Raw genomic sequence first — 23,206 nt, 5'->3', positions numbered from 1 at the left:
ATGTTCTACTGAAATCTATGGGAATCAGTGCCAGGTAAAGTATTCAGGCCTTGAATATGAGTCAAATTCCAGTGAACTGCACTTTCTGTAAAGATACTGTTTTCTGTTGTTGTTTGGCATAATATATAATGCAGATTTGATATCACTCAGTATTCTGAGCTGGAGAGGGGCCAACATAGATCATGGAGGTCAAAGGTCAAATCTTTGAAATTAAATTTACTTGTCCCTGTTCTTAGCATAGCTTTTGCAGAAAATAGGGAGTTTGTAAAGAGAACAAATGTGCTTCTTATACTCCACTTCTGATCTCTGGGTGACACTGATCAAATGTGAATGTCCATGCTGATGCTACCAAGAATCACAATATCTTTTTTTCAACTTTTAGCCGCACTGGATAATTAAAATTAAATGGCATCCATGTATTTTTCCTATTACAACACGTTGTTTTGGCCAAATTGCTTGATAGACACAAGATTAGCACAGACAAATAGCACAATACTTTGCCTACTGAATTCAGTGAGGTATATCCTAAACTACATGGGACTGTAGCCTAAACAGCCTCTAATTTGGCTTTCCACTCTAAGGAAGGTATTGCATCTTTCGGGCTTTTTTGATCCCTTCTGCATCTGAAGCCACTGGATCTACCTCATTGTGAAAGCTGAGCATGCTCAGTTCTAGCTAAGACTTGAATGGGAGATCACCAATGAATACCAAGGGCTATAGGTTATGTTTCAGAGGAAGGAACCGGCAAATCATCTCTTGAGTATTCCTTAACTTAGAAAAACATATAAAATATTAGGGACGTTGTATATTGACAAGTAATTTGAAAGCACATATATCTGCACACACACACACACACACACCTACTGCTTTTTGTGAAGATTCTCCATGTTTCCTCCTATTCTGAGAACTTTACGGTGACTCCAACTTGCTAGTAGTCTGTAAAAAGAGATGTCCCATTTGTCTATGACTGCTATTAAAATTCAGCAGCTACTAGCAGGAGAATTTGCAAAAAAAAATCATTTTGAAAGTCTCTATCCAGAAGGCTGTTGACATAAGATATAAAGGTTTGTAAGGCAGGACTTCCTTTCAGAAGCTATATTGATTCATCCCCAGTAAGTCTTGTTCTTTTGTATGCTTAATAGATGTATGCCTCACACTTATTCAGATAGAACATATGTTGCCTTAAGTAGCCTATAGAAGCAGGGCTGTGTTGGAAGCATGTTTGTTTAACCTTTTTTTCCTCACACCATTTCTCCCATCAACTATCTGAGGCACTGGGGGAGGGCACTTTTCATTAGGCGAGCTGCGCCACAGCCCGCCACAGGGGCCGGGCTGTGGCGCAGCTGTTGAGCAGCTGCCTTAAATCACTCTGACCATGAGGTCATGAGTTCGAGGCCAGCCTGTGGCGGGGTGAGCACCCGTCAATTAAAAATAAAAAATAGCCCCTGCTCGTTGCTGACCTAGCAACCCGAAAGATAGTTGCATCTATCAAGTAGGAGATAAGGTACCACTTATAAAGTGGGAGGCAAGATTAACTAATTTATGACCTGGAATGAGGAAGTGCCGTCAGTGTGGATGATGAAGCAGCTGCTCCCCCCTGTGGCCAGAATTGAACATCCCCTCAGAAGAACGTTAACTTGCCTCTGCGTGTGTCTCTCAGTCTCTGTTTGATGTGTTTATGGGCATTGAATGTTTGCCCTATGTGTGTTATAATGTGATCCGCCCTGAGTCCCCTTCGGGGTGAGAAGGGCGGAATATAAATACTGTAAATAAATAAATAAATAAATAAATAAATAAATAGTGCCATATTTCAGAGAAAGGCACTGACAAAATCATCTCTGAGTATTCCTTGCTTACAAAACCAGCCTATTTTGGCAGCCAACTTTAAAATGTATACACTGAGTGCCGTAAAATGTCACTCTGCATTTAAGTTAACTAAGAAAGAATCAGGAAATCTAAACAGACCAGCTACATAATGTAAGTTCTTTTACATTTGTCACCAGAGGACAATTTCATATCCTCACTAAAGAACTATGAAATTCATGGGATTGTCACAGGTCAACACCACATACAAATAACTAAAATCATTCCTGCTTCCTGTCCTTAAACCAGAATACTCATAAACCTTCTCACTAGCATCTCAAGTCTTTTCCCAATATCTCACGACTCTGTCCTTGTGCAAAGAATACAATAAACACGGCTCTTACTACCAAGCCTGCTCAAATCAGCTAGCTATTGCTACCTATCCTACTTCTGATGATAGCATATTCCAATCTTGTACCCAGATGAGATTGGCTACTTCTCTCAACATCTCCAGATAGCATGGCCATTGCAGCGTGAGGGTGTTGGGAGTCATACCTCAATACATATGAAGACCTCACATTAGAGAAAGAGTTAACACAAACTTTTTATCTCTTACAGTACAGACGCCAAAATTATGAGCTCGATATGAAGTAACCATGTTTTAACTAATATCAATCACTTATAAGACCAGTTTGCAGTATCAGGGACGGGGGGGGGGGGGGGGTGGTACATTTAGTGTCTGCAAGTTCAGGGGCAAGAGTTGAGGGCAACTCATTTCATAGTCCAGTCACTTAAGAGAGGGCTTGTGCAGCAAACTAGGTCAAGCAAGTTGTAATTAATGTGGTAGTTTGGGGGAAGGGGGAGAGAAGAATTTTCTTTGGGAAACCATCAATGAATGACAAGAGCTGTATGCCTTGTTGAAGAAAAAGGGCAGAATAGAGGGATGACAAGACCTTTTAATAAGAATTCCTTTTTTTAGAACCTCTGACATTGTAGTTAAAGGACAAACGTTTTCCCACTTTTAAATATAAGAAAGACAGACTGCTATTATATAACTGGGTTCATAATCATAACATTTATTGAGCCTGCAATAAAATCTGAGCAGAGATACTCTGTTCTCAGCCAATGCATTGTCTGGAATGCAGTTCACCTACTCAAAAACCAACAACAGCAACATCACAAACATCTTAATATAAAAAGATTACAGTGGTATCAGTCAGACCTAAACATTCTTAAACCCATGAGTTTGCATTTTTATGTCTGTAGACCTCCTTTGCAAATAAATGACACTTCTCAAAGAAAACTGATAAAAACTCCCAAGTCTATGTTGAGTGAGTAATGCTTACTATGGGCGATGAAGACACATAATTTGAATTGTGAAGGGAGATCTGAGAACATAAGTAGTGTCTCTGAATATGAAGAGATTCAGCCACATCCTTAACAAGAAACTTCCACTGACCTTCCCCCCACCCGCAAGCTTGGAAATCTTCCATGCACATTGATTTCTCAAAAATACCCATTAGACCAGTAGCACACATATCTTTTGAACCCTTAATATCTAGATGTGTGGGGTGGGAAGGATGGAAGATATAAAGCCACATAAACACACATTTACAGAACAGAAAAAGGAAATTAGTAACAGTGTAATTTACACAGGCATTTGCAAATGAACAACAACAACAAAACCCTTGCCTTAAGATCTTGGGGCGGGGGAAATTTAATTACATTTCATTTAACAAAATCCTTTTAAGTATCCATCCACTTTTGTTTTGCAAACTGAGACACAGCCAGCTGACAAAATAAAGATGATTCTCAGTTTTAAACCATAGTCATCACTTTCAGAGAGGCCGGCTGGAACCTCCTAATCTTCTTCTTGAGGGCCTTTGAAGCTTTGATGCGGCAAAGTTTGGGCACAGATGGAAGCGGCTGGGAGGAGGTCTGAGTAGATGTGGGCTGCCTGACAGAAGAGTCGGGCCAGATCAGTTCATGCTCCTCTATCTCCTCTTCCTCATAGTCAAGGGTCAGGCTGCTGCCTTCGGAGTCACTTTCGCTGGACTCACTATCCCCAAAGCGGTTGGCTGTATAGTCACTGACCTCTCCCTCACTGGTCTCAGCAATGGTGGAGTGGAAAAGGGATGCACATTCGGCAGAGTACTCTGAATGGTCGGACTCACTTTTGGCATATGTCCCAGGATGAAAGGGGTGGCGGCTCTTTGAACGCGCCCTCATGGTTACAGCACGCATGATTCCTGCTCTCTTTCCTTGCGGTCTTGGTAGGCCCAAGGCAAAGCTACTAGACAGACTAGCAACGTGGGCTTTAGCTGAGATTTCCACTGTAGACTGCCATTTGCGGTGCTTTTTCTTGGTAGCTGCATCTATATAAGCTGCTTCAAGAGAATACATGGTATTAGCAGAGGTCTGGTACAGTCCAGGCCCAGAGGGTCCTTGGGGGAGCCTGAATGGTACAGGGTACAGGCTGGACTCTGAGCAAGACCGACCTGCAGTTTCGCCAGAAAAAGTAGGCCTCCGAATGAGGTTCCTTTCTCTCACCTGTCTCTGAGACAGATTCCACTCCACAGGCAATTTGGCAGCAGGGTGGGGAAGCCCCCTGGGTTTCTCTGAATAAAATGTATGTTTTCCAGGCCTCAGTGCCTTTTCACTGTTCCTCCTCTTTACCTTCACGGGCTTCATTTTAGAGTTAGCAAATCTCACCCTGACTTGATGGGACTCTGCGGGGACAAACTTGGCATGAACAAATCCTCCCTGAGACATGAGATCATGACCTCCTGCTTTTATGGCACTGACACACTTCTTGTGAGACTTCTTGGCTGGAGTCACATGAGAGTTTGTGGGGCTCAAGCCAGAATCCTCTGTTCCGAGCTGGGAGCTGGAAGAGCTACGTTCCAGGCTGCTTTCCACAATTTCTGTCACTGGAGAGTCCCTCACAGATGACTTGGCAGAGTGAGAAGCATTCACAGCCAAGGAAGACTCGGCATGACCCATGGTGGCTGTCTGCTCTACATTCACACAGTCCAGAGTCTCCTGCTGTTTGGCACATTCCCCCTCAGGCATCTCCCTCTGCAGTTTCCTCTCTGCTTTGTTTCTATGTGGTGAGCTCTCTTGTTTTTCCAGCTGGCTGCCACTGCTGTTAATTTTCACTCCACCGGCACTGGGGATTATAATGAGTCTCTGGAGCATTGTGAATGGCTGGCTCTTTGTTGGACACCTCTCACTGGCGTCCGCCTGATTGTTTCCTCTGCAGCGTGTCAGCTGGAGCAGTTTGTTGATGTAACCCCCTGGCCTGGACTCTCTGGCCGGGCGAGTCCTAATCAAACTGGGCCCAACAGCATTAGGTGCAACTTTGTTAGCCAATAGATAGCCTTCAGTTTCTGATGGTGGCCCCATCAGGGAAAAAAGGGGACTCTGTAAAGCTACAGCATGAAGGGGGCTGGGGTAAAGATACACATCATTCCCACTCTTAGATATCAGGTCGCTCTGGTATTTGGGGTCCACTGAATAGATCTGATTATCTTCTCCTGGACAAAGCAGATGAAAGAATTTTGGGTCAGTTGCCTTTGGAAATCCTCCATCTCCAATTGTAAGTTTTTCAAGGTCACCTAATTAGACAACAAGGTTAAGAAAAAAGTCATGGTCAGCATAAGAATATCAGTTTTTATTATGACCTCATATCTTTTTTTTCTCTGGACCCTTTTACTGGACACTTTGAACGAGACAATCAATTATATTTTGTAATAAGCTTTAATAGGTGATATGGTGTTAACTTTTATTTCATTTATCTCTCTGTTAATCATGATTGGCTGGAATACATGAGCCATGCTATTGGTTCACTTTCTAATCTCAAGCACAAATGCCTGCATTGGGGAAATGGACATGTATTTATTGTATATTTATTTATAAAGTTATTTCCTTAACCTATTAGTTCTAGTAACAACCTGCATTTTTCCTGAAGAATGAATCAGAGGGGTGAAGACAGTTGAAGGACCCATGAAGGCATCCATGTTTAACAAATAGACACTGGAGGACAAAGACAGGAAATACACAATGTCAGAAGCAGGTCCAGCAGCACATTCCTGTTGCCCTTCCCACACATAAAGGTGACCTGGAGTTTATCAAAAAGTACACAGTTTCAATTACCTTCACCACTTCTGCTCTAGATTGGAAAATTAAGGGACAATTCTGATATTAACTAAATCAGGGGTATGCAAAATATCACCAGATTCAGCTCCAGGAAATGTCTTACAAGGTCTTTAGACTTCTCTGCTATACTGCTGGTGCCCCATCAAACTACCCATGATTCCACAGCAGTGAACCCCAACAGTCAAATTGTTTTAATTCTACAGTGTAAGTGCAGCCTTTGTCATTCTGCCTAGTAGCTTTATTACTTGCCCTCGACATGGGGGTGCTTTGATTGTGCTTTTCCTGCATGACAAAGGGCTGGATTGAGTGGCCTATGCGATCTCTTCCAACTCTATGATTCCATAACTTTTACTATTTTTGTGTGTTTATTTGGGGAGGGGGGATTTTTTATTGTTTTGCGGAGACCTAACGGGGCATTTTTCCATCAATGCCAGGCAGAAACCCAACAGGGCATTTCTCTATCAATGCACTCTAGTAATAAAACAGACTAAAAAGCTCCACTTTCTCTCTGCCATACAGCTGTGAATGACACAGAGTTGCTTGTCATATCACCTTTATTTGGAATAAGTTGTATTTCAAACTATCTGTCCATTTACACTCTTTAACACTTGTCACTCTACTCTTCCTGCTTTAATCCTGTAATTTAATCCCATTTTACCAAAGTTATTATTTAATCAAGTTTTATTATATGTCAGGAGTTTTAGTTTAGTAATTAGTGTCTATTTGTCTGTATATTTTGTTTTTGTCTTTTATTGTTGATATTGTCAGTGGACCAATCAATACAGATTTGCCTGCCTACCTACCTATATGCCCATTTACATTTTCAGAGCTGGAAACAATCAATTAAACAAGGAACATGCTAAAAATACACATTGAATACATTGGCTCTTTATACAAGTCTGGACATGGGATGTTTTACCTGTGGAAACAGGTCTTGGCCTGGACTTGGTGGGAGATCCTAAAACATCAGGACAAGCTTTGATTCGGCATCCATCATTAGTATAGGCTCCCTGCTGTTGGAACTGGTTGTGTACTGTGGTTTCATCTGCAGATTTCGGACGGTAATCAATGATGCTGAGACGAGTTTTGGGATGTTGAGAAGAATTTGTCAATAGACTGGCATGGGAGGAAGAGATGGATTCACTGAAGACTGATGTACATGAATTGGATAATGAACAGGAGCCAGCATCACTGAGTTCATAAAAACCTGCAAGATTAAGAGAAAGACACAATCTTGGTTGCAGAGAACAAAAGCATGATGCAGAATCTATCTGGAACTTCCCAGTATTACAGCATCTATTTCATGGAATGGTCATTGTGAGGAAATCTGAGACAGAGAGCATTGCAATGAAGCATTGCACCTATGTACACGTTCCTCAAGAATAAACCAACAATAACCCCCAAAACAATGCAAAAAACTTTCTACTGACAAGTGTATCAATTGCTGAGGAGACAGAATTTTTTTTCACAGAGATCTAATTTTGTCCCTGCTGATTGCAACCAGGAAGGAAATTGCAAGATTCTGGAAAGCAAATGAGAATGTCCAATTTGATAGGTTGTATCAAGTATTTGTTCCTATATAAATCAACATAAAACAAAAATAATAACTACGGTATCAAGAATGTATCACAACAGAGGTTAATTTAGAAATTATAAGCATCTCATTTCTGTATTGTTAAGACTGCAGCTTCCATCATCCCTCACAGAGCTGATGATAATGTCATGCCAAATAGATCTGGAAATATACAATTGTTAATCCAAGAACAAGAAAACTTAGACTCTAACTGTGGTTTGTACCATTCATGCTTCCCCCCCCCCCCCCCACATATAACACAATGAAATACCAATATTTAAAAAACAGGAAAAAAATTCCCCAGTTACCTGAACTAGGTCTGCTGTCACTGTCAAGGTACTCAATGGATGTCTTGCCTACATCCAGCTTCAGCTCACTGATTTGTTGGTCCAGCTGATCCAGATGGCTTTTCAGTCCAACATCTTGCCTCCTCAGACGTGACTATAACCAACAGGGAGGAAAAGGGACAATTTCAGACAGGCTTTAGTCTAAGATTTCTAATCTTTAAAGTGTAAAATTCACATTTGCAGTAAAGGCCCATATAAAATAGAGACATGTCAATTATAGTTTAGCTTTTTCTGCTTTCCATCTATCAAGGAATGTGAATGTTTTACGTAAGTACAAAAAAGAATACTGGACAACAGCTTATTTTTGTATTTTTTTAAAAAATGGGGATCAGCCGCTGTTTATTTTTGCATCTTATCTGTCTTTGGGAGCATTTCAGAAACACTCACTTTCTAAGAGTTCCCAATTTTTAAGATTTAAACTAATGCTCTTTGTATAAGTAAAAATGATTGTCCTTAAATTGTAGTTCCTAGGTTTAACTGCAACATCTTGGATGCTTGGGATGCTTGTATTTTTTGGGCTGTATGTTTATATTGCTCATGTCTGTTGATGTCTGTTATTAACTTCACCAAGTGGCATATGTCCATGGACAACCACTTTGAGTAGCACTGCCCTAAATAATGAATTCCAAAAAATAGACCTAGATCCAAAGAATCCCACCACTAGCCTTTTCATGTTCTGAAGCCAGACCTCGGAGCATACAGGGTGTAATGTTATTACAACTCAAAATAGAAACCTCGTTTCACTCTATAACACAAACTAAACAAAATAGTTGATCAATGTGATCATCATCTTCAATTACTCATCCCCTATGCAGCTACACAGAATTATCTTGATTGGGAAACCGAGGAAACAAAGATTGCAGAAGAAAATAAAGATAAGAAAGAGCTGTTCTTTCATCCACATTCACCAATACCTCAAATTTTGCCCTAAGGCTTTTCTGCTGAAAGCTTCAGGACCTTCTTTTCTTCACTAGAAACATGGTGGATTTTGGGGAAACAACTTCTGAATCACCAAAAACATCTCAGAGTTTAGGCAAAAGGAGCTGATGTATATACTTAAACATGTTGTATTGCAATTTTAGGTAGGAGAAAGTGAGCCACAAATCAGTAAAAGCTTTAAAGCACGGGGCTTAACCAAAATACTCTTCTGTCTACCTTACTAATGAATCTACTTATTCTGTATTTCAGGATTATGTTCTTTTTTTGCTCATCACAATACTCTAGAACCTTTTCAATTTCCCAAAAATAGGTAGCTAATTTTTTCCTGATTTTGGCAGAAAAATCAGAAAAGTTGGAAAACTTATGACGTTTCTGAGCCCAAATAACTTTATATCCCATTATACTAGCTTAATAAATAAACACACACACATCTACCTAGTCTGTAGACTTATTAGGTTCTTAGAAACATAAATTTATTTTCAAGGGTGATACCTTGAAAAAGTCTTCTTTTCTCAAAGTACATTCGAAATGGGGAGGGGGATCTTGAGTTACCTTTCAGAAAGTAAAATGATTACAAGTGTTTTCCTCTATAATGACCAAAGTTTTGTGTCAAAGAGACAGAGTCGTATGTTCCTCATGAACATACATACATTTCTATTATTTCAGTTCCTTTTTCACAGATTAACTCTCACTGCAGATGTCTGGCAACAAAACAAGATTCCCAATAATCTGTTTTTGTGTGTGCAAAGCCACAGTGAGTAATAGACCTATCTATAGTGGTTGTTGTAGGTGGTAGGGAATCTCTTACCAAGCCATTTTTTCTATTTACCCAGAAAATAAATGAATATGATTATGATGTTGTTGATGATTATTTATTTCATAACCACAGCTGGAAAAAGCAAGATTTTGGCAACATAATTCTTAATTCTTTTTGAACAGCTTCATAAATGATGAAAGGTTATGCATTCATTGTATGTGGAGATGAAACATGGATGCACATCTAACAATCCCCACAACATATTTTTCTTGTACAGTATTTCCCTAATCTTCCTATGTTATTTGGTAGGCCTAAATAAGAAAAGCTTGATGGATCAAACTAAAGTTATCTATAGGAGGCTAACGAGCATAGGTGCAAATGACTGCTCCATCTTGTGATCTCCAGTCTACTGCCTCTGGTAGCTGACCATGATATATAGCCAACCTGACTAGTAATAATTAACAATGGCTGTAGGCTTCATAACAGAACAGAGTCCCACCAGCATAGGGCTTGAAATCTTCCTCTTCCTCTCCTTCACTCTTTCAACCTCAGAGTGAAGACACACCTGAGGAAGCAAAGGCAAACTGTCTCTGGACAAATCCTGCCAAGAAAAGCCTAAGGATCAACTTAAGTCAGACACAACATGATAACAAGCAACAAATAAGCCCCCATTGGTTTGGTCATTTTTAGTACTCCACTGATTAGGAAGGGTTTTCTATAGTTAGGTACAGTTGTGGGATAAATTTGTCATTTATATAAGACTTTGTTTGGTAATCCGTAAAATGAAGTGTTTCTTATGCTGTATATCTGAAGCCTCTGCATAATATTTAACATGAGATACAATATTTCAGTATTTCCATACTACAAAATGTTGATTCTGTTACAAGCCTTGTGCCAGATGCTTTGCATTTGCTGCAATATGATTGATATGTTTCAGATACAGAACCATTATCAATGGCATCTGAAATAAGAACTGAATGCCAAGACATTAGATTTCTGAATTTCCTGTGTGGAGTGGAGCGGAAGCACTTTTACACTTCCTTTAGTCTCACCCACTCAGGAAGTCACAATGTTTTGTTTTCAAGACTGGAATTAATTGTTTAATGATTAATGTTTTACCATCCAATTCCCCCCTTTGTGGTTTCTGATTAATGGCAAAGAGGCCATAAAGCATTCACAAGGCTCTCAGGTATTCAAAGATAATGTATTGCATCTCTAGGATCTATTGGTAAATTGACAGCACTTTACATCAAATGATTTACAGCAATATTGTTAACCCTTTCCTCTTTCCCACTGTTTCCCAGTATGGGGAGGGTGAAGGGTTTCATGTTGTCTGACTGGCAGACTCCATACTTTTTATTATCTTCTAACATCTAAGAACAAATTTCATTTGCATCACTCAACTGCGTCTTAACATATTCTTTATGAGAATCCAGGAATCAGTGAGCTCCAAATTTTACTAGTCAGAACCTTGTGTACATTTACTTTCTTGAACCAATTTAAACAACCAGGATACTCATGTGCTCAGCAATGTTAAAAAATGTAGGTCACCATCAGAAGAACCAAAACAGAAAGAGGTACCATAAATTAATATATTCAAATAACTTAGTTAATTAGACTGTTGAGGCCTGAAATCTCTTTATGCTGTTACAGATTGCATAACTTTTTTAAAAAGAAAGTGTTGGTTGTTGACTTTTAACCCCTCTTATCATCATCCTCATACAGCACATTCAAGAAAAGAATTATGTACTTGGAGAGAAATATTCAACAACATCAGAAGGAACACTATAAGGGTACCAAAAGCCTTTGCATATTTAGACCTAAAATTAATATTCTCCAAATTATTTAGCAAGCACTTAAGTTTATTAGACATTTCACAAAATTTAAAACAACAGAGTCCTTGTGTACAGACAAAAAAAGGGATATAAAGTCAGTTGCATGTCTAGTCTAACTTGAGAATAGACGTTAAACAATAAAATTTGCTATTATAAGAAGACATGGTGCCTGCCTATTTAGATGGCTTTAAAGAGAATTGCATACATTCATGGGGGTAATCTTATGGCTACTAATGTTGATTTTGTACTACATACAGTATTAAATATTTTATCATTGGTTGGACAAAACCCAGAAGGGCTATTATCCTCAGGTCCTGTTGAGGTGACTTCAGATAGTCATCTGGTTGGTCACTGTGGAAAGCAGACTGAGTCTTATTTTCTTAAGAAAGTATCAAAGCTATTGTCTGATGCCAGATTTTGCAACCTGATCAGGCTGACTTTTTAATAAAGGACACACGTTTATTTGAACATATGCTCATGGTAAGATGAATTCTAGTGCTAGTTTTTAGCATTTTAACTTTGATTTAAATGTTAACGTGTACATTGGTTGGCATGTTTATGATTATAGCAACAATTGCATTGGTTTTTGCTTCAGAGTAGAGCAGCAAGTTGTAAGTGAGTTGGTCAGAAGATACTTTTGGTCCAAAGGAGTATTGCTAAATTTACCTATAATCCTAAACACAGTTATTGAGATATAAGGTTTCTGGGATGTAAGGCTTCTGGGGATGTACCTTCTGAGGAAACACCTCTAGGACAGGGCTGCATGCACATTAGTCAAACATGCCTGTTCAGCATGTGAGCTTTCACATTTTGGCAGTTATTGATGCATTTGACAAGGGCCTGTCAAAACTGGTTTCTAAGTTGTTTTCTCCCCAGATGCAGTGAAAATGAATTAACACCTAATGCAGACATCTCTGTCTTTGCCAATAAAAAGGGAACACCCAGAATGCCCCCCTGCCCACCTTAAAACCCCAGTGAATGTCACTAATTCTTGATAAGCTTCATTTTCAAATCTTATTTGTAGGAAAATACACACAGAGATAAGCTATTACAGCCCAAATTGCATGTGTCAAATAGGAATGGATGACTTTGGTCAGAGGTCATTGGGTGTTTCCATTAACCTGGTGGACTTCAGCAAGCAATAAATGCTTTAAATCATATTTTCTTTTGGGCAAAATAAAACCAAGGGGAGCCATTAGTTAAAATTCTCAATGACAGGTAATCAAGGAGTTGGCAGTACACTTGTGCTGCTATTTTGACTCTAATCAAGATTTGCTTGCTGCAATGTTTCACAAGTGGGGCTTAAGAGTCCCCTGAAGGTTAAAGCCAATTTCCCCTCCAAGATGCCTTCTGATAAAGCTGCTGTTGGTGAATACCCTTTGTGTTTTCACACCTGATTGATAACGTATAGCCAAGTCCAGCCCCAATAAGAGGGAAGGGGATGGGAGAGATCTGAATTAACTTGGAGTTTACTGAAGTGTGTAATTGCCAGCACTGGAGAGATTAAAGCATATAATGTTTTGATTGTATTTTTTTCCAAGAACAAGATCCAACCCTAGTATATATTTGCTGTTTAATAAAGATGTAAGGGGGTTAAGAAAAGAGAAGAAATCGATAACAACAAAATTAAACTGCGCCATTCTTGCAATTCTATACATTTCTGCTCAGAAGTAAGTTACATTTAATTCAGAGGGGTGTGCTCCCAGATCACTGTGACTAGAACTTCAATCTACTCTAAGAAGGAATGTAGGCAGTTCCTCTCTTTAGCTGTTTCAAATGCCTGTACAATGTGTGCCGCAATAAACCTTTATTTATATAGCAAAGTAATAATATCAGCATTGGAGCAATTTAAAAGGTTAATAAACAGTGAGCAAACACTGAAGTTACAATTGTTTATGGGGTAAGATATTACATAAGATAATCAACCCAACTGCAAAACAAACTCTGTTGATGGAGGATGGGAGATCTAGAGAGACAAATGCTTGATGAAAAACAAAGACTTAATACTTTGTGTGATGATATGAAATAGTTATGCAGACAAGTATGGATAAGCCATACAGGAATTTTTGGCATTCTGAAATCCAAAGAACTCCACAATGTAAAACTAAGTTAATGGATAGGTAGGAAAATGACATCTTTGCTTTCTGTGGGTTCAGTTTCAGCTAGGGGATATTCAACCTTTGTATACTGAAGTATCACCAGAAATCTTTCTATACCAATGAGAAGCATGCCCCATTAGCTCAGTCTGGCTTCCAGCCAAGAAACCTTTATACAGTAGAGTCTCACTTATCCAACACTCGCTTATCCAACGTTCTGGATTATCCAACGCATTTTTGTAGTCAATGTTTTCAATATATAGTGATATTTTGGTGCTAAATTCGTAAATATAGTAATTACTACATAGCATTACTGCGTATTGAACTACTTTTTCTGTCAAATCTGTTGTATAACATGATGTTCTGGTGCTTCATTTGTAAAATCATAACCTAATTTGATTTTTAATAGGCTTTTCCTTAATCTCTCCTTATTATCCAACATATTCGCTTATCCAACGTTCTGCCGGCCCGTTTACGTTGGATAAGCGAGACTCTACTGTAATAAGGTTTTGGAGCTTTCTGTAAAGGACCAGTGTAGTTAACTACACTTTCCCCAAAATACCAACATTACTAACTACACTTTGTTTACCTGTTCCTTCATCTAGAATACTTACAAAAAAAGATCTCAATGTTTGAGATCCAGCACAGTGTAGCAAGTAAGAGTTTGAGCTAGGGAGAGCCTTGCAAAAAACGTTTAAGTGTCCCCCTGATAAACCACTATTAACATTTTGAAACTAGCACCAACATGTCATCCATGATATGATATTAATATTGGTCTTACAGAATCATCTGAAGGATTACAGAGATAATGGATGTGAAAGGATTTGAAACTCAACAGTGTAATATGAAATAATTACAGAAAACATTTCTGTTGGTGCTGGTGCTGTTAATTTAAAACACACCCACCCAAATCTGTCTTCACTTAGAAACTGGCTCAAGGTTTGATATAGAGGTAATTATGGGTACAGGCATCTCCCTTGCACTTATGAACAGTTTAGTTTGTCAACTGTGTAATACTGCAGATTTATAAGCATTTTGGCACAATGTTTTCCAGGTTTAATACCTTTCGAATAAAGCAATAAAATAAATAACACAATGGGCAACACAGTGAATTACAGTAGAGACTCGCTTATCCAACCTTCACTTATCCAACATTCTGTATTATCCAACGCAGTCTGCCTTTTAGTAGTCAGTATTTTTGTAGTCAATGTTTTCAATAAATTATGATGTTTTGGTGCTAAATTCATAAATATAGTAATTACTACATAATGTTACCATGTATTGAATTGCTTTTTCTGTTGATGTGTTGTAAAACATGATATTTTGGTGCTTAATTTGTAAAATCATAATGTAATTTGACATTTAATAGGCTTTTCCTTAATCACTCCTTATTATCCAACATTTTCGCTTATCTAACGTTCTGCCGGCCCATTTATGTTGGATAAATGAGATTCTACTGTACTATTTAAAAGCTGGCATTGTTGTTACAATGAATTACTTGTTCAGGAATATGTTACTTTAAAAAAGTATATTTCCAAACTTTGGCTTCTCCCAAAGTCCTGTATTCTGAGGTTTGTGCAGGACTCTTCCACACAGCTATATAACCCAAAAATATCAAGGCAGTAATCCAAAATATCTAATTTGAACTGGATTATCTGAGTCCACACTGCCATATAATCCAGTTCAATGTGGATTTTATACAGCTGTGTGGAAAGAGCCGTAGTAGTTCCCTTTATCCAAACAAGAAAACTGTTAATAGATAACATCTATAGCCCAGTTACTCATCACATTTTTCTGAAACACCAAAGCAAGGACTTCATCTTTTCAAAGGTGTTGCTTTAGATGTGAGGACTTTCCCATGTGGAGAGCAACACCTATGAAGAGAAGAAAGCCTTTGTGTGGAGGGTTTCAATCATTCTTGCTTCCATGGGGAATTTCCCCATCAAGAAAGCAAGGTGAGTAATTTCTGAACAGGGCTTATGTTTATCTAAACTCTTTCTAAAGCCATCTAAGCTAGCAGCCATCACCACATTTTGCAACACTGCATTCCTCACATTAATTGTTCATTGTGTGAAGAGGTACTTATGTATTTATCCTGATGTCTTTGGATTGACTGCCAATCAATTTTACTGATTGATCCTAAATCTGGAGAGAGACAAAGACTGTTTTTATCCATTCTCTTAACAGCATGCACTGCAACACACTAAACTAATTGTGCATAGTTCAACCAGAAATTTAAATTAAAAATCTGTTGCTGCTAATCCACTTCCTATCTTACAGTTCTATATAGAATACTATTCTATTTCAAGCATTCTGCAATATCTTCCATTGGAAAAATTATATGAAGTCAGCAGTCTCCAAACTATGATAATGTTGAGAATGCCAAAAACATTTTAGGAATTGTTTTGTGTACTTTCTCCATAAAGATATGATAAAAACTCAATTCCCATTTTATAAGCTTTGCAACTTCATTATGATATGAATGGTTCCTTATATCTGGCAGCTAACAAGGACACATACTCCTGAACCTTTTCAAATACTTCATAAAAAGCTAGCTTTTTTGGCAAAACATCTACTCAGAACACTGATTAAATTAATCTCACAACAGACATATACTAATATAAATGAATATTGAGATGGTTTAAAGAACTACCCCATTGAAAAGTTTTACAGAATGACAAATGAGCAAAAAGAAAACTCAGTATGGATGATGTTGCACCACAGTATCACATTGGGCCTACATACCATGGCTAATCCCAAGTAGGATAGACCAATGCTTCAATTTCAATGGTAAATCAATTATGTATACACATCTAAGGGCCCTTCCACACAGCCATATAATCCAGAATATCAAGGCAGATAATCCACAATATCTGCTTTGAATTGGGTTATTTGAGTCCACACAGCCATATAATCCAGTTCGATGTGGATTTTATACAGCTGTGCGGAAGGGACCTCACTCACTCATGGGTTATTTTATTTGGAACTAGTAACTGGATTTCAAATTTTGCTTTTATTTTTAAAAAAATATAGATTATGGAGAACAAGATCATCTGGCATATACACATATTTCTAGATATGATTTTTCTAGAGCATTTTTTCAGATATTCATTGGATAACTATAGCAAAATGTGTTGCAGGATGTCCCACAAAAACAAAGTTTTTGCAGTTTAATTATAATTTTCCATATTTTATGATAGATCCAATTAGGAAATGACATTTATAACCCAGAGACAAAAATCATGTTACATAGTGGAATTCCTCCCACCCAAACTACAAGTTCTGTCTTTAACAACTTTGTTCTATTTACATTAAAAAACTAACATTTTGAATGTTTTGATATGTCCGAAGAGATGTAAATAATTAAATCAACAAAAATTGAAAGCCATTCTTTATGACTGTTTACTGAAGAGTAAACTCCACTTAAATCAATGAGAATTAATTCCCATTAAGCCCTTAATACTATGTAAACTCACCTGGAATGAATCCCAGTTTAATAGTGGTCACTTCTGAATCTACACTGCCAAACAATGCAGTTTGAACTGCACTTAACTGCATTATGTGGGTCTACTCAGCCCATATAATGCACTTCAAACTGCATTATTTGTCAGTGTAGAGCCAGACTAAGTAAGCATGGATAGGACCATGTAAACAGTATTTAATAATAATTTGACAGTGTCACAAAAAATACCAAAACAGGGAAGCATTACAATTTCCCTTTTTTTGTTAATAACAGAGCAGTTCCCCAAATATCCTTTTTTTCAAAGTTATATTATTGAATTAACCCAGATTTCGATGAGATTATTCATAGAGCAAAGGCAGTTGACATAGCAGAGTTTCATGGGGTGGGGATCTGAAAGTGTGCTTACTTGGACTTCTGCTAAATTCAACATTTTCTATGCCTTAAAGAGTCTATATAAAAGAAGAATCTAAGACTGTCTTTAAAAACCCTAAACAATGGGTGGAGCCCATCAAAAGCACAATTTAGCCTGAAGATTACTTATACATATTTTGACTTGGATCTTATATTCGTGGACAACATGTACAAGATTCAAGTCAAAACATAGCAAGGGGTTGGACAAGATGGCCCATGTGGTCCTCTTCTATGTAACCTCTAATGGGGGAAAACTAGTGAGTGGGCTTAGATCACTTGGAAATGCTACATCCTTTTTATGCTGAAAATACTTCTGTGAGAAAAGACATGAAGAGATCGCAAAGGCTATTTTATGGGGAAGCCACATGCATAGGCTATATCACATAGGTTTATTGAGAAAGATTTAGGCAGAAGAAAAAGAAAATATTTCAGGGTTGTTATATGTCTGGCAGGCATGACAGGGTGGTCTGTGAGAAGGCCTTACTGGTACGTTTTGTTAATGAAAGTAAATAAATAACATTTAATATTTAAACTGTTACATTTATTTATATCATGATCTGATCACCATGCTCAATATATCCCATATGCATGGGGGTATTGGGATAACAATACAAAAGGTTTGCTAGGGTAGATCCTCTCTCACTCAGACTCACACCCCCCCCCCCCCCCAAATCAAAATCCTGGCTACGGGCCTGATGTCTGTAGTTCTAAGTGCTGGCTCCTAGTTTAAATAATTGTTCCTTATCATGCATCACTTCTCAAGATTAGAATGAAAGTACACAAACTAATTCCTAGAACATCTGTGGGAAATACTATTTAGAATGTGTGCATTGTTAAAACCGACTATTGTTTTGAAACAGATCTGCTTTAAATATTTTAAAGAAACATTTAAAAACATGTCACCGTTTGGGTTGCTGTGGGTTTTCTGGGCCATGTATGGCCATGTTCCAGAAGCATTCTCTCCTGACGTTTCACCCACATCTATGGCAGGCATCTTCAGAGGTTGTGAGGTCTTAGCATTTAATCACCTTTCAGCTACAAAGCCTGGCTGCTTCCTGTCTGGGGGAATCCTTTGTTGGGAGGTGTTAGCTGGCCCTAATTGTTTCATGCCTGGAATTTCCCTATTTTCTGAGTGTTGTTCTTTATTTACTGTCCTGTTATATTTTAATTCTGGTAGCCAGTTTTTGTTCATTTTCATGGTTTCCTCCTTTTCTGTTGAAATTGTCCACATACTTGTGGATTTCAATGGCTTCTCTGTGTAGTCAGATATATAAACCCCATTAGCCTAGTTTCCAACAGACTTCATAAGCTCTGAGGATGTTTGCCATAGATATGAATGAAAATGTCAGGAGAGAATGCTTCTGAAACATGGCCATACAGCCCAGAAAACTCACAGCAACCCAGTGATTCTGGCGATGAAAGCCTTCGACAACATGTCACTAATTTCTTCTACAGTACTAAGTAATCCACTTTGTACACACCTCACCTTTCATATACTGTACACAGAAAGCTAAAGATTAAAGAGCAAAAGCTTAAAATTGAGAGTGGGATTGATGACAGTAATACTGTGGTTTGCCTCTTGGCTAATGTGTCTGTATGAGTGGTATATATGAGTGGTATATATGTATAAACACATGAGTTTATACATACATATATTTACGGTTTATCACTGACAACATGTTACACACAGGTTGAGCCTCTCTTATTCAGAATTCCTGAGATAGTGACATCTTTGCCTTCTGATGGTTCAGTGCACAGCCATTGTTTTCAATGCACAGTTATGTTCAGAGCATACGTGTAAGATGTAAAGGAAACATAAATGAATTTAGTCCAATCTCCAAGATTTTGCATTATCTATGTATATCCAACTACAAGTGGCTCAAAATCAGAAAAACCCAACAATTTTGGATTTCATCCCTGAATGCACAAGTCTCTTGTATCATCAAGCCCCCAGTCCTCAATGAGTAGCTAGGCTACAAACAAGGCTAAGCTGAGGGATTCCTTTCCCACATTCCTATGCATTTTTCCCCAAAAAGGGCTTTGTCTTTTCTCCTGTTGCTAGCCACTGATTCCTCCCCCTTTGATGACTTAGTAATGGAATTTATGTGATTTCTTTTACATTAATAAATATTTTTGAACCAAAGTTCTGACTCTGCAATCCTAAACTATCCTGAGGAATTGATGCTTATCCTAGCTCACCACATGTTAAATTTCTGCTGGTTATGAAGTTTACTTCTGGTACTCTGCTATATTTATGGTGGAATCACCCCAATTGAGGGTTATTTTGAGCCTAACAGCTCAGATTCCCCAAGAAAAAGACTTCATAAAGTGAATAATCAACCTGTACATCTGTTTGTATAGGTAAAGGTAAAGGTTTTCCCCTGACATTAAGTCTAGTCGTGTCCAACTCTGGGGATTGGTGCTCATCTCCATTTCTAAGCTGAAGAGCCGGTGTTGTCTATAGACACCTCCAAAGTCATATGGTCGGCATGACTGCACGGAGTGCTGTTACCTTCCCACCGGAGCAGTACCTATTGATCTACTCACATTTGCATGTTTTCAAACTGCTAGGTTGGCGGAAGCTGGGGCAAACAACGGGAGCTTGCGCTGCTCCATGGATTCGAACCGCCAACCTTCGGTCAGCAAGTTCAGCAGCTCAGCGGTTTAAATTGCTGCACCACTGGGGGCTCCTCTGTTTGTATATGTATATGCATATATGTGTGTACAGGTACTGTGCAGCTCATGGCCTCAAATACTGCAGCTCAAGCTAAACTATATATGCCTAAACAGGAATGAGGGAACGTCTCAAATGGTGCAGCCGATATGAATACGTTTGTGAATAGCTTCATAATGGTTACTGAATCAGGGTGTAGAATTTCTTTACAGAAGGATCCCAGGGATATAGGTGCACTGTAAAATTAATGTAGTTTGAATCTGCTGTGGCTCAAGGCTATGGAATCCTGGGAGTTGCAGTTTCCCCCACTGAACTGGCAGAGAATGCTAAAGACCTGAAGCTTCCATGATTCCGCAACAATGAGTTATAGTAGTTAAAGCAGGCATGGGCCAACTTGGGCCCTCCCTCCAGGTGTTTTGGACTTCAACTCCCACCATTCCTCACAGCCTCAGGCCCTTTCCTTAAGTTGAGCTTAAGCGGCTGAGGGGGAAAAGGAAAGGGCCTGAGGCTGTAAGGAATGGTGGGAGTTGAAGTCCAAAACACCTGGAGGGAGCGCCCAAGTTGGCCCATGCCTGAGTTGAAGGGATGTCAACCAGCATTGCTTCTCCAGTGCAGAAGCCCCAGAGAAGTGAGGGACTGAAGGGAACACTGGATGCGGCTTCAGATGGAAGAATCCTCCCCCACGCCTGCTTTCCTGAGGGGCATCTTCACTGCAGCGTCCATGCAGTTTGACACCCACCCCTTGAACCACCAGGGCTCCTTGCTTTGGGATGATCGCGGGAGTGGTCGTGTTGCAAGCCTTTCTCTGCCAAAGAATGCTGGAGCCTCACCAAACGGCAGCCCCAACCATGGATTCCATAGATAGCACTGAGCTCTGGCACTTCAAGTGATGTCAGACTGCATTAACCCCACGGTGCAGAGGTGCATCCTCCTTTGGTTTCCTCGAGTGGGCTCCAACATGGAGCCTAGGCTTTGCTGGGGACACACCCCTGGGCACCTTTGTGTAGTCAGGAGCAAGCATCGCAGTCTTATAATAATAATAATAATAATAATAATAATAATAATAATAATAATAATAATAAAACTTTATTTCTAGACCGCCCGCTCTCCCCAGAGGGACTCAGGGCCGTAACATACATATAAACGGCAAACATTCAATGCCACAACTACTTCACTTAATTATCAAAAGTTAAAAAAATGACAATAACATACTTATTATAATTAAAATTCCCAATTAGAAAAAACAATAATGACACTCAGTAAAAATATTATTGCACAGAGCCAGCATATACCTGGACCGATTTAAATGACCAAGTTGCAGAAAATGTACAGCATTTGTTGTAGTTTCACTTAGATCACAGCTACTATGGGGTGACAATTCTGTTAATCCTATGCTAAGGTGCCTAGATGTGTCTTTAAGTGTTTCTTAAAGGAGAGGAGGGTGGGGGCCATTATTATTTCTTTAGGGAGGGAGTTCCAGAGGCGGGGGGGGGGGCGATCACGAGGCCCCCTCCCTCCTTCGCACCAGCCGCACTTGTGACAGGGCTGGGACCGAGAGCAAGGCCTCCTCCGCTGACCCAAGTGCCCGAGATGGTCTATTCAGGGAGATGCCATTGGACTAACATTAGCCTTTGCCGGCTCATCTCTGGCTGCATCTTGCACTGTCCAATGCATAATACAGTTGGACACCTCCTGAACTGCGGTGGCTCAATGCTATGGAATTACTGGGAGAGGGGCGGCTCCGAGGCTTCTCTGCCAAGATTCCCAGTTCAAGGGGCGGCAAACTGGTGCAGATGCATCCCAGAAGCCCCCCCCCCCCCGGCCGCGCCCCTTCTTACCAGCTGCTCCTTCAGGGCGGTGAGGGTGGCTTCCAGGCGCTGCTCCTTGCTCTCCTCCGGCCGCATGGCCAAAGCCCCCCGCACCCGCGCCCGCTGCTTCTCCCGCAGCACCTGCAGCTCCTGGAGGCCGGCCAAGGCGGCTTGCAGCCTCTCGCTGACCCGGCCCCGGTCCCAGCCGGACAGCCGCGGCTGAAGGGGCTGCGAAGGAGGCGGCGGCGGCGGGGTCTGCCTTCCCAGCAGCATCTTCCCTCCTCCGAAGCGCTCAAGCAGCCCGAGCCATGCCGAGGAAGGGAAGGCGCGCCCGCTCGCCTCGCCTTCGCCGAAGGGAATGGAGCCAAGCGGGGCTGCGGCTCGCCGTCCTCCCTCCCCCTCCTCCTCCAGCCCAGGGCAGACCCCGAGCCGGCAGCAGCTCCCGCAGCCAATCGCCGCTCGCCTTCATTCATTCATGCCCCTCTCTCTCTCTCTCTCTCTCAGTCCCGCCTCCTCGCCGGGAAGGTTCACCCAGAGGTCTAGGCTTCCAAAGGAGGATCAAGCCTCTTTGGGGGCAATGCGTGTGGATGTAATCCCCCGGGACTGACGTCAAAGAAGTTCCTTCCACCCCCAGGCCCACCCCATGGGGGCAAGTCAGGGCCCATCTACATTGCCATGGGATGCAGTCCCGAAGTACAGTAGAGTCTCACTTATCCAAGCTAAACGGGCTGGCAGAAGCTTGGATAAGTGAATATCTTGGATAATAAGGAGGGATTAAGGAAAAGCCTATTAAACATCAAATTAGGTTATGATTTTACAAATTATGCACCAAAACATCTTGTTTTACAACAAATTTGACAGAAAAAGCAGTTCAATATGCAGTAATGTTATGTTGTAATTACTGTAGTTAAGAATTTAGCACCAAAATATCACAATATATTGAAAACATTGACTACAAAAATGGCTTGGATAATCCAGAATCTTGGATAAGTGAGACTCTACTGTATATTATATGGCCATGGGTACACCAAGGGTGTCACACTCATTTCCATCCAGAGTCCTATCAGCCTCATGCTTGCCTTCAAAGGGCTTTTGAATCTGTGGATGCAGAGGACTAAGTACTGTATAGTTATTTTACATAGTGGTCGCTGTTCTAGTTTTTACCCAATTTGAGTCCCCATATCTTGTTGAATTACTTATTTATCATGTCAAGCAAACTGAGGGTACAGTTATAATGTATTTAAAAACACACACAAACAAAGTCAAAATCTGCCATTATACTAGATTCCCCTTGACCAGAAATTGGCCACTTGGAGTGCCTCTGGTGTCGCTGTGGGAAGGT

At 40.0% G+C, this 23,206-nt stretch overlaps 1 protein-coding gene across 1 annotated transcript; it reads right to left on the bottom strand.

Moving 5' to 3' along the window:
- Positions 1–2,859: 2,859 nt before the first annotated feature.
- dact2 (dishevelled binding antagonist of beta catenin 2) lies at positions 2,860–22,316 on the bottom strand. The gene is made up of 4 exons (XM_003215886.3): positions 21,895–22,316; positions 7,843–7,975; positions 6,881–7,168; positions 2,860–5,420 (listed from the first exon to the last, which is right to left on the bottom strand). The coding sequence occupies exons 1-4, from the start codon at positions 22,135–22,137 to the stop codon at positions 3,622–3,624; spliced, it is 2,463 nt and encodes an 820-aa protein (XP_003215934.1). The 5' UTR covers positions 22,138–22,316; the 3' UTR covers positions 2,860–3,621.
- Positions 22,317–23,206: the final 890 nt, after the last annotated feature.

This window comes from Anolis carolinensis, chromosome 1 (genome assembly GCF_035594765.1).
Source record: "Anolis carolinensis isolate JA03-04 chromosome 1, rAnoCar3.1.pri, whole genome shotgun sequence".
Classification (NCBI taxonomy): domain Eukaryota; kingdom Metazoa; phylum Chordata; class Lepidosauria; order Squamata; family Dactyloidae; genus Anolis; species Anolis carolinensis.
This window is presented reverse-complemented; position numbering and strand designations above follow the sequence as displayed.

Excerpts from the sequence above, each read along its gene's own strand:
- dact2 (XM_003215886.3), bottom strand. The coding sequence starts at position 22,137 with ATGCTGCTGGGAAGGCAGACCCCGCCGCCGCCGCCTCCTTCGCAGCCC. Across the intron at positions 7,976-21,894 it reads CCGCCCTGAAGGAGCAGCTG|TCACGTCTGAGGAGGCAAGA; the intron begins GTAAGAAGGGGC and ends TGTTGGTTATAG. Across the intron at positions 5,421-6,880 it reads GCCAAGACCTGTTTCCACAG|GTGACCTTGAAAAACTTACA; the intron begins GTAAAACATCCC and ends TTGTCTAATTAG.